Source organism: Salvelinus alpinus, chromosome 24, assembly GCF_045679555.1.
Source record: "Salvelinus alpinus chromosome 24, SLU_Salpinus.1, whole genome shotgun sequence".
NCBI lineage: Eukaryota > Metazoa > Chordata > Actinopteri > Salmoniformes > Salmonidae > Salvelinus > Salvelinus alpinus.
In genome coordinates, this window is record NC_092109.1 from 48,657,284 (window position 1) to 48,671,283 (window position 14,000).

The 14,000-nt window shown below is 43.1% G+C and overlaps 1 protein-coding gene across 1 annotated transcript in view; it reads right to left on the reverse strand.

Annotated features, from left to right (window-relative positions):
* Positions 1–2,572: 2,572 nt before the first annotated feature.
* The window catches only part of LOC139551923 (V-set and immunoglobulin domain-containing protein 10-like 2), a 144,979-nt gene continuing 133,551 nt past the window's right edge, over positions 2,573–14,000 (reverse strand). The window contains 1 exon segment of the mRNA XM_071363260.1: positions 2,573–2,727. Within this exon segment, the coding sequence (XP_071219361.1) occupies positions 2,573–2,727 (155 nt within the window).

Sequence of the window (14,000 nt, forward strand, 5' to 3'; positions counted from 1 at the left end):
ATTACGTGTGTTCCCTCAGGCCATCACTCTACTACCAGATATCTACAATACAAAATCCATTTGTACGTGTGTGTAAGAGTGTTTCTGTGCGTGTGTGTCTCTTCACAGTTCCGCTGTTCCATAAGGTGTATTTTTATCTGATAAATCTGATTCTACTGATATAAATTACCTGATGTGGAAAAGAGTTCCATGTAGCCATGGGCTTTACATAATACTGTGCGCCCACCATAGTCTGTTCTTGAGTGTTGCAGTGATTTCACTCGCTGTAGTAGCTGGCGTGTATAGTGTTGAGTCATCCGCATACATAGACACACTTTACTCAAAGCCAGTGGCATGTCATTTGTAAACATTGAAAAATGTAAGGGGCCTAGACAGCTGCCCTGGGGAATTCCTGAGTCTACCTGGATTATGTTGGAGAGGCTTCCATTTACTTCTTTGATATAGGCAGCATGTTCACTTTTGGATGAATTGCGTGCCCATAGTGAACTGCCTCCTACTCTGTCCCATATTTTTACTATTGGATATAAAACACTCTGAAGTTTCTAAAACTGTTTGAATGATGTCTGTGAGTATAACAGAACTCATATGGCAGGTAAAAACCTGAGAAAGAATTCAAACAGGAAGTGAGAATTCTGAGACTGGTCAACGTTCAACTCATCGCTTATTCAATTCCCTGTAAGATATGGATTTGTTTGCACTTCCTACGCCTTCCACTAGATGTCAACAGTCTGTAGAACGTGGAATGATGCTTATGCTGTGTTTTGTGGGGCCGGATGGGAGGGGAATGAGTCAGTGGTCTGGCAGATTGCCAGTTCCTGGTCACGCGCTTTACTAATGATATCGCCTTGCGTTCCATTTCTTCTACAGACATGAAGGAATGCGCCGGTTGGAACGTTATTGGATATATATGATAACAACATCCTGAAGATTGATTTTCTACTTAGTGTGACCAGTTTATTCGACCTGTTAAATAACAGTTTTCGACCTGTTAAATTTGAAGTTTTCATCCGAGTTCGCCTGCATTTGTGCGGGTGTTTGGACATGTGCACTAAACATTCTAGCAAAAGTAGCTACTTAGACATAAGTAATGGACATTATCGAACAAAACAACGATTTATTGTGGAACTAGGATTCCTGGGAGTGCATTCTGATGAAGATGATCAAAGGTAAGGGAATATTTATGATGTAATTTCGTATTTCTGTTGACTCCAACATGGTGGAGAAATGTTGTTATTTTTGAGCGCTGTCTCAGATTATTGCATGGTGTGCTTTTTACGTAAAGTTTTTTTGAAATCTGACACAGCGGTTGCATTAAGAACAAGTGTATCTTTAATTATATGTAAAACATGTATCTTTCATCAAAGTTTATGATGAGTATTTCTGTTATTTGACGTGGCTCTCTGTAATTTCTCTGGATATTTTGGAGGCATTTCTGAACATGTCGCCAATGTAAACCGAGATTTGTGGATATAAATATGCACATTATCTTACAAAACATAAATGTATTGTGTAACATGATGTCCTATGAGTGTCATCTGATGACGATCATCAAAGGTTAGTAATACATTTTATCTCTATTTCTGCTTTTTGTGAAAGCTATCTTTTGCTGGGAAAATGGCTGTGTTTTTCTGTGGCTATGTACTGAGCTAACATAATCGTTTGGTGTGCTTTCGCCGTAAATCCTTTTTGAAATCAGACATGTTGGCTGGATTCACAACATGTATAGCTTTAATTGTGTGTCTTTCATGTGTGATTTCATGAACGATTGATTTTTATAGTAACATATTTGAATTTGAATTTGGAATTACATTTTTTCTGGCTTTTGGCCAAGTGGGACGCTACCGTCCCACATATCCCAGAGAGGTTAAAGAACACCCTCTGTGTTCTGTTAGACAGGTAACTCTTTATCCACAATATAGCAGGGGGTGTAAAGCCATATCACACGTTTTTCCAGTAGCAGACTATGATCGATAATATCAAAAGCTTCACTGAAGTCTAACAAAACAGCCCCCACAATCTTTTTATCATCAATTTCTCTCAGCCAATCATCAGTCGTTTGTGTAAGTGCCGTGCTTGTTGAATGTCCTTCCCTATAAGCATGCTGAAAGTTTGTTGTCAATTTGTGTACAATAAAATAGCATTGTATCTGATCAAACACAATATTTCTTAAAAGTTTACTCAGGGTTGGTAACAGGATGATTGGTCGGCTATTTGAGCCAGTAAAGGGGTCTTTACTATTCTTGGGTAGCGGAATGACTTTAGCTTCCCTCCAGACCTCAGGGCACATACTTTCTAGTAGGCTTAGATTGAAGATATGGCAAATATTATCCTCAGTAATTTTCCATCCAAGTTGTCAGACCCCGGTGGCTTGTCATTGTTGATAGACCACAATAATGTGTTCACTTCACGGAATTCAAAATTACAATTCTTGTCTTTCATAACTTGATCAGTTATACTTGGATGTGTAGTGTCAGCGTTTGTTGCTGGCATGTCATGTCTAAATTTGCTAATCTTGACAATGAAATTGGACCTGACTTTGTGTATAGTGTGTGTGTGTGTAGTGTTTGAGTATTTAGTGTGAATTTGTAGTGTGTGCGTACGTACGGGGGTTGTTGTTGCGGTTGCGGATGATGTACATGAAAAGCAGAACGGTTGCTATGGCAGCGATGAGCATCCCTCCGATGGCTGCTCCAATCACAGCAGGGTACGCACTGAAGGGAGGGTCCGCTGCAAAACACACACATTTTACACACACACAGACACACACACACACACACACACACACACACACACACACACACACACACACACACACACACACACACACACACACACACACACACACACACACACACACACACACACACACACACACACACACACATAGTCAGAAATGTATATCTTCTAACTTTTACAGCGAGCTTGACATTGACAGATTCCGATTGAGCCGACATCTGCAGCGTTTACGTTAATGTGATCTTCGCAAACATTGGCGAAAATGCCCTTAAAATCTGCACTGTCAGCTGTATAGTGACCTGCACAATAGCACAGCTAGGGTTGAATCCCGGCCTTTGCTAACTAGCTATGTTTTGTAGAAAAATTTGGGATATATTGTCAACATTCGGTTGTGGTGCACGATGTCCATACAGTACACACAAACTAACTGGCTAATGTCGGCTAGCACTTTAGTGAATCAGTGATGCTTTGATAACATGAACACCCAGAACTAATCTCTAACAGAATAGACCAAGGTAACAGGTTCAGAAATAATCTCTAACAGAATAGACAGAGCTAACGGGCTCAGAACAAATCTTTGATAGAATAGAGAGAGCTAACAGGTTCAGAACTAATCTCTAACAGAATAGTCCAAGCTAACAGGTTCAGAACTAATCTCTAACAGAATAGACATAGCTAACAGGTTCAGAACTAATCTCTAACAGAATAGTCCAAGCTAACAGGTTCAGAACTAATCTCTAACAGAATAGTCCAAGCTAACAGGTTCAGAACTAATCTCTAACAGAATAGACAGAGCTAACAGGTTCAGAACTACTAATTAGCTTTGTCTAGTACTGTCTTTCACCTATCTAGGGCCATTTCTTTAAGTGACGCATGTCTTCCCAGTCGCCTACTTGGTGTGTGAAATTCTGACTGCTATCAACTTGCTTTGTTGATACATCAACCAGGATTAATTGGCATGACAATTTGTGACTGTTGTTATTTTGGTAATAAGTTTCTGTATTTTTTTCTGTATTTTTTTAACAAATTCTTATTCACAATGACGGCCTAGGAACAGTGTGTTAACTGCTTTGTTCAGGGGCAGAACGACAGATTTTTACCTTGTCAGCTCAGGGATTCGATCTGGCAACCTTTCAGTTACTGGACCAACGCTCTGACCACTAGTCTACCTGCCATTTTGGAGGGGGGAGTGGTTTCTCCCCTCCTAGGCAATCAGCAGTTAATACTGGGAGGTGTGCTCTTCACCTTTGCAAGGCAATTAGCAATTGTTATTAGTACTTCAGTCTCCCCTGTTTTCACTGCGGCAGCTGTAAGCAGCGGTTTCGTCGCAAAACTAAGACCGTTGCCAAAACGTTTCTGCTGAGTTGTTCTGCAGAGTTATTTGAGGAAGGAAAGAGAGGAAGGCTCCACACCACTCTCACTTGAGCATCTTACCTAGTAATTTACAGATGATCTCATGTTACTCTTTTGTAGCTTTGTCAACAGTGTGTGTTTTCTATCCCAGTTCACCATTCTCCCTTTAGGCTTTAAAGATGCTCCCCACCCCTTGACTGCAACCTTTCTAATTTAGTGTACCCTGCGTGCACAACCCATGTGGAATCACTACTGGTCTCTGGAAGCGTTTGGAACTGCCGATCTGTGGTCAAGAATACAGAGTTCATCTCAGCCTATGCTGCCCTTCAGTCCCTTGACTTTTTGGCACTGACAGTGACATGGGTCACCCCAGAGAATCAAATCAAATTAAAGTTTATTTGTCACGTGCACTGAATACAACAGGTGTAGACCTTACAGTGAAATGCTTACTTACAGGATCTAACCAATAGTGCAAAAAATATATTAGGTGAACACTAGGTAGGTAAAGAAATAAAACAACAGTAAAAAGACAGGCCATATACAGTAGCGAGGCTATAAAAGTAGCGAGGCTACATACAGACACCGGTTAGTCAGGCTGATTGAGGTAGTATGTACATGTAGATATTGTCACGACTTCTGCCGAAGTCGGCTCCTCTCCTTGTTCGGGCGCTCTCCTTGTTCGGGCGCTCTCCTTGTTCGGGCGGCGTTCGGCAAGCGACGTCACCGGCTTTCTATCCATTGCCGCTCCATTTTTCATATACCCTTTTGTCTTGTCTTGTTTCCATACACACCTGGTTTTCATTTCCCCAATTAAGCTACTTGTATTTAACCCTCTGTTTCCCATCATGTTTTGTGTGTAATTGTTTCATGTTGCTGTGGTGTCTTTTTACGCGCTTTACTTTTGTTATGTTTTGTGTTTTTGAGCGCATTTTATTTATGTTGTGCTCTCGTTTTGGAACTTTAATAAAGTGCGCCTATTTACATCACACTACTCTCCTGCACCTGACTTCGCCTCTTTTACACGCGCTGACAGATATGGTTAAAGTGACTATGCATATATGATGAACAGAGAGTAGCAGCAGCATAAGAGAGGGGTTTGCGGGTGGTGGGTGGGACACAATGCAGATAGCCCGGTTAGCCAATGTGCGGGAGCACTGGTTGGTCGGCCCAATTGAGGTAGTATGTACATGAATGTATAGTTAAAGTGACTATGCATATATGATAAAAAGAGAGTAGCAGCAGTGTAAAAAGAGGGGTTTGGGGGGGCCATGCCAAATCTTTTCAGTCTCCTGAGGGGGAATAGATTTTGTCGTGCCCTCTTCACAACTGTCTTGGTGTGCTTGGCCCATGTTAGTTTGTTGGTGATGTGGACACCAAGGAACTTGAAGCTCTCAACCTGCTCCACTACAGCCCCGTCGATGAGAATGGGGGCATGCTCTGTCCTCCTTTTCCTTTAGTCCACAATCATCTCCTTTGTCTGATCACATGGAGGGAGAGGTTGTTGTCCTGGCACCACCCAGCCAGGACTCTGACTTCCTCCCTATATGCTGTCTCGCCGTTGACGGTGATCAGGCCTACCACTGTTGTGTCATCTGCAAAATTTATGACGGTGTTGGAGTCATGCCTGGCCATGCAGTTGTGGGTGTACAGGGAGTACAGGAGGGGACTGAGCACGCACCCCTGGGGAGCTCCAGTGTTGAGAATCAGCATGACAGATGTGTTGCTACCTACCCTCACCACCTGGGGGCGGCCCGTCAGGAAGTCCAGGATCCAGTTGCAGAGGGAGGTGTTTAGTCCTAGGATCCTTAGCCTAGTGATGTGCTTTGAGGGTACTATGGTGTTGAACGCTGAGCCACTAGGAGCGCCACCTCTGAGTGGTTTCCTGTTTGCTTATTTCCTTATACAGCTGACTGAGTGCGGTCTTAGTGCCAGCATCTGTCTGTGGTGGTAAATAAACAGCCACAAAAAGTATAGCTGAAAACTTTCTATGCAAGTAGTGTGGCCTGCAATTTATCACAATATACTCTACTTCAGGTGAGCAAAATCTAGAGACTTCCTTAGATTTCGTGCACCAGCTGCTGTTTACAAATATGCACAGACCTCCCCCCCTCGTCGTGTGCTGTTCTATCTTGCCGGTGCAGCGTGTATCCCGCTAGCTGAATATCCATGTCGTCATTCAGCCACGATTCCGTGAAACATAGGGTATTACAGTTTTTGACGTCCCGTTGGCAGGATATTCGTGATTGTACCTCGTCTAGTTTATTGTCTAATGATTGCACGTTGGCGAGTAGTATTGACGGTAACGGCAGCTTTCCCACTCGCCTTTTCCAGGTCTTGACCAGGCATCCGGCTCTTTGTCCTCTGTACCTGCGTCGCTTCCTCTTGCAAATAACGTGGATGTCGGCCCTGCCGGGTGTTTGGAGAATGTCTTGTGCGTCTTGTTTGTTGAAGAAAAAATATTTGTCTAATCCGAGGTGAGTGATCGCTGTCCTGATCTTTTTTGCCTTAAGATACGGTTGCAGAAGCATTATGTACAAAATAAGTTACAAATAACGCGAAAATATACACGTAATAGCACAATTGGTTAGGCGCCCGTAAAACTGCTGCCATTTCTTCCAGCTGTTCTTCCAGCTGCAATCTCTTCATCTGACTACATTTTCTCTCGTAGTCCGAGAGCATCTGGTCGTCGCGGTGGTGGCACATGGCTACTTGTTTCTCCTAACTGGAGATGTTCTCTTTCTCCCTCTCTCACCTGTCCATCTCATTTGAATTCCATGCTGTCACTGTCACTTGTCCACTCAAGCTTAACATTGTTGTCATCTGTCACCCACCAGGTGGCCTTGGACAGTTCCTCAATGAGCTTGGCACCTTGATAAGCTAATTTCCTTGACGATGGCTTGCCGCTCTTCGCACTTGGCGACTTCAATCTCCCAACATCTGCCTTCGATTCATTTATTTTCAACTCTCTTTCCCCTCGACTCTTTTGACATCTCCCTTTCGCAATCGCCTCCAACCTAGTTGCCCGACAATCTGCCCGCTCGAAACCATCCCCTCATCACTTCAGACCATCTCTGGAGACCTTCTCCCATTCCAGACTTCCCTCATCAACTCATCCCTGATCACTGGCTGTGTTTCCTCTGACTTCAAAATGCCCATTGTCGCTACCCTCCTCAAGAAACCAACACCCGACTCATCTGACGTCAAAAACTACAGACCGGTATCCCTTCTTTCTTTTCTTTCCAAAACTGCTGTCTCTGACCAAATCTATCACTATCTCTTTCCAAACTATTTTCTTGACCCTAACCAGTCATGCTTCAAGACTTCTCTATGTCACCATAGAGACACCATGAAACATCAGATCATCCTCTCCACCCTCTCAGGCTCTGCACACTCTTGGATTGCATTGTACCTGGCAGGCCGCTCCCACCAGGTAACGTGGAGAGGATCTGTGTCTGCACCATGTACTCTCCCGACTGGTGTCCCTCAGGGGTCGGTTCCTCTTCTCTCTATTCACCAAGTCACTCGACTCCATCATATCCTCACATGGTCTTTCCAATAACTGCTATGAAGATTGTCATTCAACTACTTTTCTCCTTCAGCCCTTTTGACACCCAGGTGGTGACACGTGTCTCTGAAGCCTGGCAGATATCTCAACTTGGATGTCGGCCCACCACCTTAAGCTCAACCTTGACAAGATGGAGCTGCTTTTTCTCCCGGGGATTGGCTGCCCGCTCTCCATCACGGTTGACAACTCCACGGTATCCCCCTCCCAGAGTGCAAAGAACCTTGGCATAAACCCTGAACAACACACCCTGTCGTTCTCTGAAAACATCAAAGCAGTGACTAGCTCCTGCAGGTTCATGCTCAACAACATCCGTCGAGTACGACCCTACCTCACAAAGGATGTGGTGCAGGTTCCTAATCCAGGCACTTCCCATCTCCCGTCTGGACTACTGCAACTCGCTGTTGGCTGGACTCACTGCTTGTGCAATCAAACCCTTGCAACTTATCCAGAACGCTGAAGCCCGCCTGGTGTTCAACCTTCCCAAGTTCTCCTATGTCACCCCGCTCCTCCGCACACTCCACTAGCTTCCAGTCGAAGCTCACATCCACTACACTTCTCTGTCCTGGCACCCCAAATGGTGGAAGCAGAGTCCCTGCCCATCTTCCAGCAGAGTCCCCCCCCCCGACATTTCTGATAGCTACTTTATTGAGGACTTACTATGACTGATATTAGGTTGTCCCACCTAGCTATCTTAATAAAATGAATGCACTAACTGTAAATCGCTCAGGATAGAGTGTCTGCTAAATTACTTAAATGTAAAATGTAGACAAAGCTAACATGTTCAGACGTAATCTCTAACAGAATAGACAAGGTTAACGGGTTCAGAACTAATCTCTAACAGAATATACAGAACTAACGAGTTCCGAAGTAATCTCTAACAGAATAGAAAAAGCTAACGGGTTCAGAACTGATCTCTAACAGAATAGACAGAGCTAACAGGTTCAGAACTAATCTCTAACAGAATAGACAGAGCTAACAGGTTCAGAACTAATCTCTAACAGAATAGACAGAGCTAACGGGTTCAGAACTAATCTCTAACAGAATAGAAAAGCTAACGGGTTCAGAACTAATCTCTAGCAAAATAGACAAAGTTAGCGGGTTCAGAACTCACCTCTAACAGAATAGACAAAGCTAGTATGTTCAGAAGTAATCTATAACAGAATGTAACTCATCTCTAACAGAATAGAAAAAGCTAACGGGTTCGGAACTAATATTTAACAGAATATACAAAGTTAACAGGTTCAGAACTAATCTTTAACAGAATAGACTAACCTAACGGGTTGCTTTTGTTGTAATTATTAAGTGACTGATAAATACTGAAGAAATGCAACTGTTATTAACATATTAATTGATAGCCCGCCAGATTTCTTTGTCGAGTTCCTCTCTTCATCTTCTGCTCATATTTCCTCTCATCTTGTACATCTCTTCACCTCTCTTCATTCTCTCTGTTTTATACTCTCCTCTCTCTGTTGCACATGTAAAAGAGCTGTTTTGTAAACTCTGGAGAATAATGAGAAACACCAATCAGAGTTTTCTATCAGCTGCAGGATAGATGTTATTGGTCAGCCATCCCAATGGAGAAATTTGATTAGCTATTCAGGACAAAACTGTTTCTATACAGACAGACAACTGAGAGGGAGGGAAGGACAAAGCGGGAGAGAAGGAGAGGAAGTGATGGAGAGACTAAGGAGGGGTAGGGTTATTGTAAGGCCATGTGTGTGTGGTGTGTCTGTGTGTGTGTGTGTTTCACCTGAGAGAAAAAAACAAAAAGGGAAAATGTTTAGGGTTAGTCTCGTATCAGTCTGTCAACAAGCTGCATCATGGGAATGTTTTAACTCATGGCCAATCAATGGAACGAATTGCAAAAATCACTGAAGCTGGAGACTTATATCTCCCTCTCTAACTTTAAGCATCAGCTGTCAGAGCAACTTACCGATCACTGTACCTGTACACAGCCAATCTGTAAATTGCACACCCAACTACCTCATCCACATATTGTTATTATCTTCTTTCTTTTTTGCACCCCAGTATCTCTACTTGCACATCATCATCTGCACATCTATCACTACAGTGTTAATGCTAAATTGTAATTATTTTGCCTCTATGGCCTATTTAAAAAATAAATAAAATCAATGACTTCTGGATCTTTCTCAATTTGTCTTTCTGTGATTCCCTCACATCCTGTCTTCTTTTCAACCGTATTGGAGGAGAAGAATCATTGTCACTCCCCTCTGATCTTCTTCTCCAGTGTGTGAAAGAGGAGACAAGGAGAGAGGATGCTAGGAATGGAGATATGTCTCTATCTCTCGCTGTCTCTCTTGCTGTCTCTATCTCTTTCGCTGTCTGTCTCAATCTCTTTTGCTGTCTGTCTCAATCTCTATCTTGCGGTCTCTCGCTATCTCTCTCGCCATCTTTCGATTCAATTCAGAGGGTTTTATTGGCATGGGAAACAAATGTTTACATACCAAAGCAAGTGAAATAGATAATAAACAAAAGCGAACTGAAAACAATAAAAAATGAACAGCGAACATTACACTCACAAAAGTTCCAAAAGAATAGACATTTCAATTGTCATGTACTCAGCAAAAAAAGAAAACGTCCCTTTTTCAGGACCCTGTCTTTCAAAGATAATTCGTAAAAATCCAAATAACTTCACAGTTCTTCATTGTAAAGAGTAAAAACACTGTTTCCCATGCTTGTTCAATGAACCATAAACAATTAATGAACATGCACCCCCCGAACGGTCGTTAAGACACTAACAGCTTACAGACGGTAGGCAATTAAGGTCACAGTTATGAAAACTTAGGACACTAAAGAGGTCTTTCTACTGACTCTGAAAAACACCAAAAGAAAGATGCCCAGGGTCCCTGCTCATCTGCGTTCAGTGCCTTAGGCATGCTGCAAGGAGGCATGAGGACTGTAGATGTGGCCAGGGCAATAAATTGCAATGTCCATACTGTGAGATGCCTAAGACAGCGCTACAGGGAGACAGGACGGACAGCTGATCGTCATCGCAGTGTCAGACCACGTGTAACAACACCTGCACAGGATCGGTACATCTGAACATCACACCTGCGGGACAGGAACAGGATGGCAACAACAACTGCCCCAGTTACACCAGGAACGCACAATCCCTCCATCAGTGCTCAGACTGTCCGCAATAGGCTGAGAGAGGCTGGACTGAGGGCTTGTAGGCCTGTTGTGAGGCAGGTCCTCACCAGACATCACCGACAACAACGTCGCCTATGGGCACAAACCCACCGTCGCTGGACCAGACAGGACTGGCAAAAAGTGCTCTTCACTGACGAGTCAAGGTTTTGTCTCACCAGGGGTGATGGTTGGATTCGCATTTTTCGTTGAAGGAATGAGCATTACACCGAGGCATGTACTCTGGAGCGGGATCGATTTGGAGGTGGAGGGTCCGTCATGGTCTGGGGCGGTGTGTCACAGCATAATTGGACTGAGCTTGTTGTTATTGCAGGCAATCTCAACGCTGTGCGTTACAGGGAAGACATCCTCCTCCCTCATGTGGTACCCTTCCTGCAGGCTCATCTTGACATGACCCTTCAGCATGACAATGCCACAAGCCATACTGCTCGTTCTGTGCGTGATTTCCTGCAAGCCAGGAATGTCAGTGTTCTGCCATGGCCAGCGAAGAGCCTGGATCTCAATCCCATTGAGCATGTCTGGGACCTGTTGGATCGGAGGTTGAGGGCTAGGGCCATTCCCCCCAGAAATGTCCGGGAACTTGCAGATGCCTTGGTGGAAGAGTGGGATAACATCTCACAGTAAGAACTGGCAAATCTGGTGCAGTCCATGAGGAGGAGATGCACTGCAGTACTTAATGCAGCTGGTGGCCACACCAGATACTGACTGTTACTTTTGATTTTGACCCCCCCTTTGTTCAGGGACACATTATTCCATTTTTGTTAGTCACATGTCTGTGGAACTTGTTCAGTTTATGTCTCATTTGTTGAATCTTGTTATGTTCATACAAATATTTACACATGTTAAGTTTGCTGAAAATAAATGCAGTTGACAGTGAGAGGACATTTCTTTTTTTGCTGAGTTTATTTTGTCTATATACAGTTGTCATGACGTTGGCCTGTCGGTAAGGTTTATGACCCCCCATAAATACCTTTCTCCCTTTCCTCTCTTGACTCCACTGAAGGTCTCTTGAAAAGCCTTTGTTAAATATAGAGAGTCGGGGAACATCAAAAGGTGGGGGGAAAGGAACCATATTTCGGTAATCCAACCAGTTGAAAATATGCGTTGGTACTTAATGAATATGATGTCAGTTCAGTTGTCATCTGAGACATTATGACTGATGACAGGATGGCATAAACTGTATCTGGGAAAGTCTACACATTCTACATTCTAGTTATCAGATTCACATGGAATTGTTGTGCAATTTAAATGTTTAAATATGAAACTATTTGTGAAAAGATGAAATGTAATTTTAGCTTCCAAATGAGATAATTGGGTTTTCATAAGGTTAGAGCTCTGCTCAAATCAGTGGCCCTCCCCTGTGAAGAGACATTGGTTATAAACTATAAAACACACCCTTCTCTCCCTCAACTATATAAGCCCTTGACGAAAATGTAACCTCCGGTTCCGAGTATGCGAGGCCTGCAGCCTCACGTTAAAAGTACTCAGATAATAAGCTGTTCTGTGTACATTAGGGCGACCATCCGATGTCAGAAGGATTCAGATAATAACTACAGAACTAAGCCAACCTCAGCATGAGCTTTGGTTGCGAATGGTATGAACGTTGAACTCTTATTCACAACAGCAGTGATACCTCCTAGCCGTTGAGTTAGCAGCGGCCGCTGTAAACGTGGGCTAGGAAAGGACGGACAAAGGATCTCTTATAACAAACAACACGACACTGCTAAGTATCCAGTTTACCACCAGAGACACTCTTAAAGGGACAAGGAAGATCTCTGTTGGGCAACACGGCCAGCATCTACGACCAACCTACCGAAGCGCAGTTCAGAGTAAATATTTATTGAATTTTCCTTTTCCAAATGGGAGAATGCATTTATTTAGAATGCATAAGATTCTGTATTTACGATAGCATAGCTTCTCCCTTTGTTCTTCAGTCCTCCCGCGCTTTCATTCAAGCCCAACCCCCTCTCTTTGTGTTACCAGCCGTCATACAGGTTCCGTCCCTCAGGGACGTTTTCTTGTAGGACATAATTAGTAATCAATGTACGATCCATTCTGTGTATATGTAATTCTGTCTGATTAGTTAGGTATTTAGTAAATAAATAATTAAAATCAATTTTGTATTGCTGATTCAACTTGTTAGCCAGGGTTCGTGAAGATAACCAAGAATTTACAACTTTCAGATGAGACTGAAATAAGGTGACGATAAATATTGACTGCTATTGATGTAAAATATTACTAGGTCTTTAACTTCTTTGGGACTGGGGGGCAGTATTGAGTAGCTTGGATAAAAAGGTGCCCAGAGTAGAGGGTGGGGCTCAAGCTGCATCCCTGTATCACCCCACGGCCCATGGAAAGAAAGGTCTGTGTTTTTTGCAAATTTTAACCACACACTTGTTGTTTGTGTCCATGGATTTTATAATGTTGTATGTTGTTCCCCCAACACCACTTTCCATCAATTTGTATTTGTATGTATTATGGTTCCACATTAGCTGTTGCAAAATTAAGGCAGTTTATACAAATTTAAAAACATTACAATACATTCACAGATTTCACAACACACTGTGTGCCCTCAGGCCCCTACTCCACCACTATCACAAATCTACAGTACTAAATATGTGTGTCTATAGTGCGTATGTTATGTGTGTGTATGCATGTGTTTGTGCCTGTTTGTGTTGCTTCACAGTCCCCGCTGTTCTATAAGGTGTTTTTAATCTGTTTTTTTTAATCAAATTTTACTTCTTGCATCAGTTACTTGATGTGAAATAGAGTTCCATGTAGTTATGGCTCTATGTAGTAATGTGCACCTCCCATAGTCTTTTATGGACTTGGGGACTGTGAAGAGAACTCTGGTGGCATGTCTTGTAGGGTATGCATGGATATCCGAGCTGTGTGCCAGTAGTTTAGACAGATTGCTCGGTGCATTCAGCATGTCAATACCTCTCATAAATAAAGTAGTGATGAAGGCAATCTCTCCTCCACTTTGAGCCAGGAAAGATTGTAATGCATATTATTAATGTTAGCTCTCTGCGTACACCCAAGGGCCAGCTGTGCTGACTTTTTCTGAGCCAATTGCAATTTTCCTAAGTTTTTTGTGGCACCTGACCACACGACTGAACAGCAGTTAAGGTGCGACAAAACTAGGGCCTGTAGGACCTGCCTTGTTGATATTGCTGTC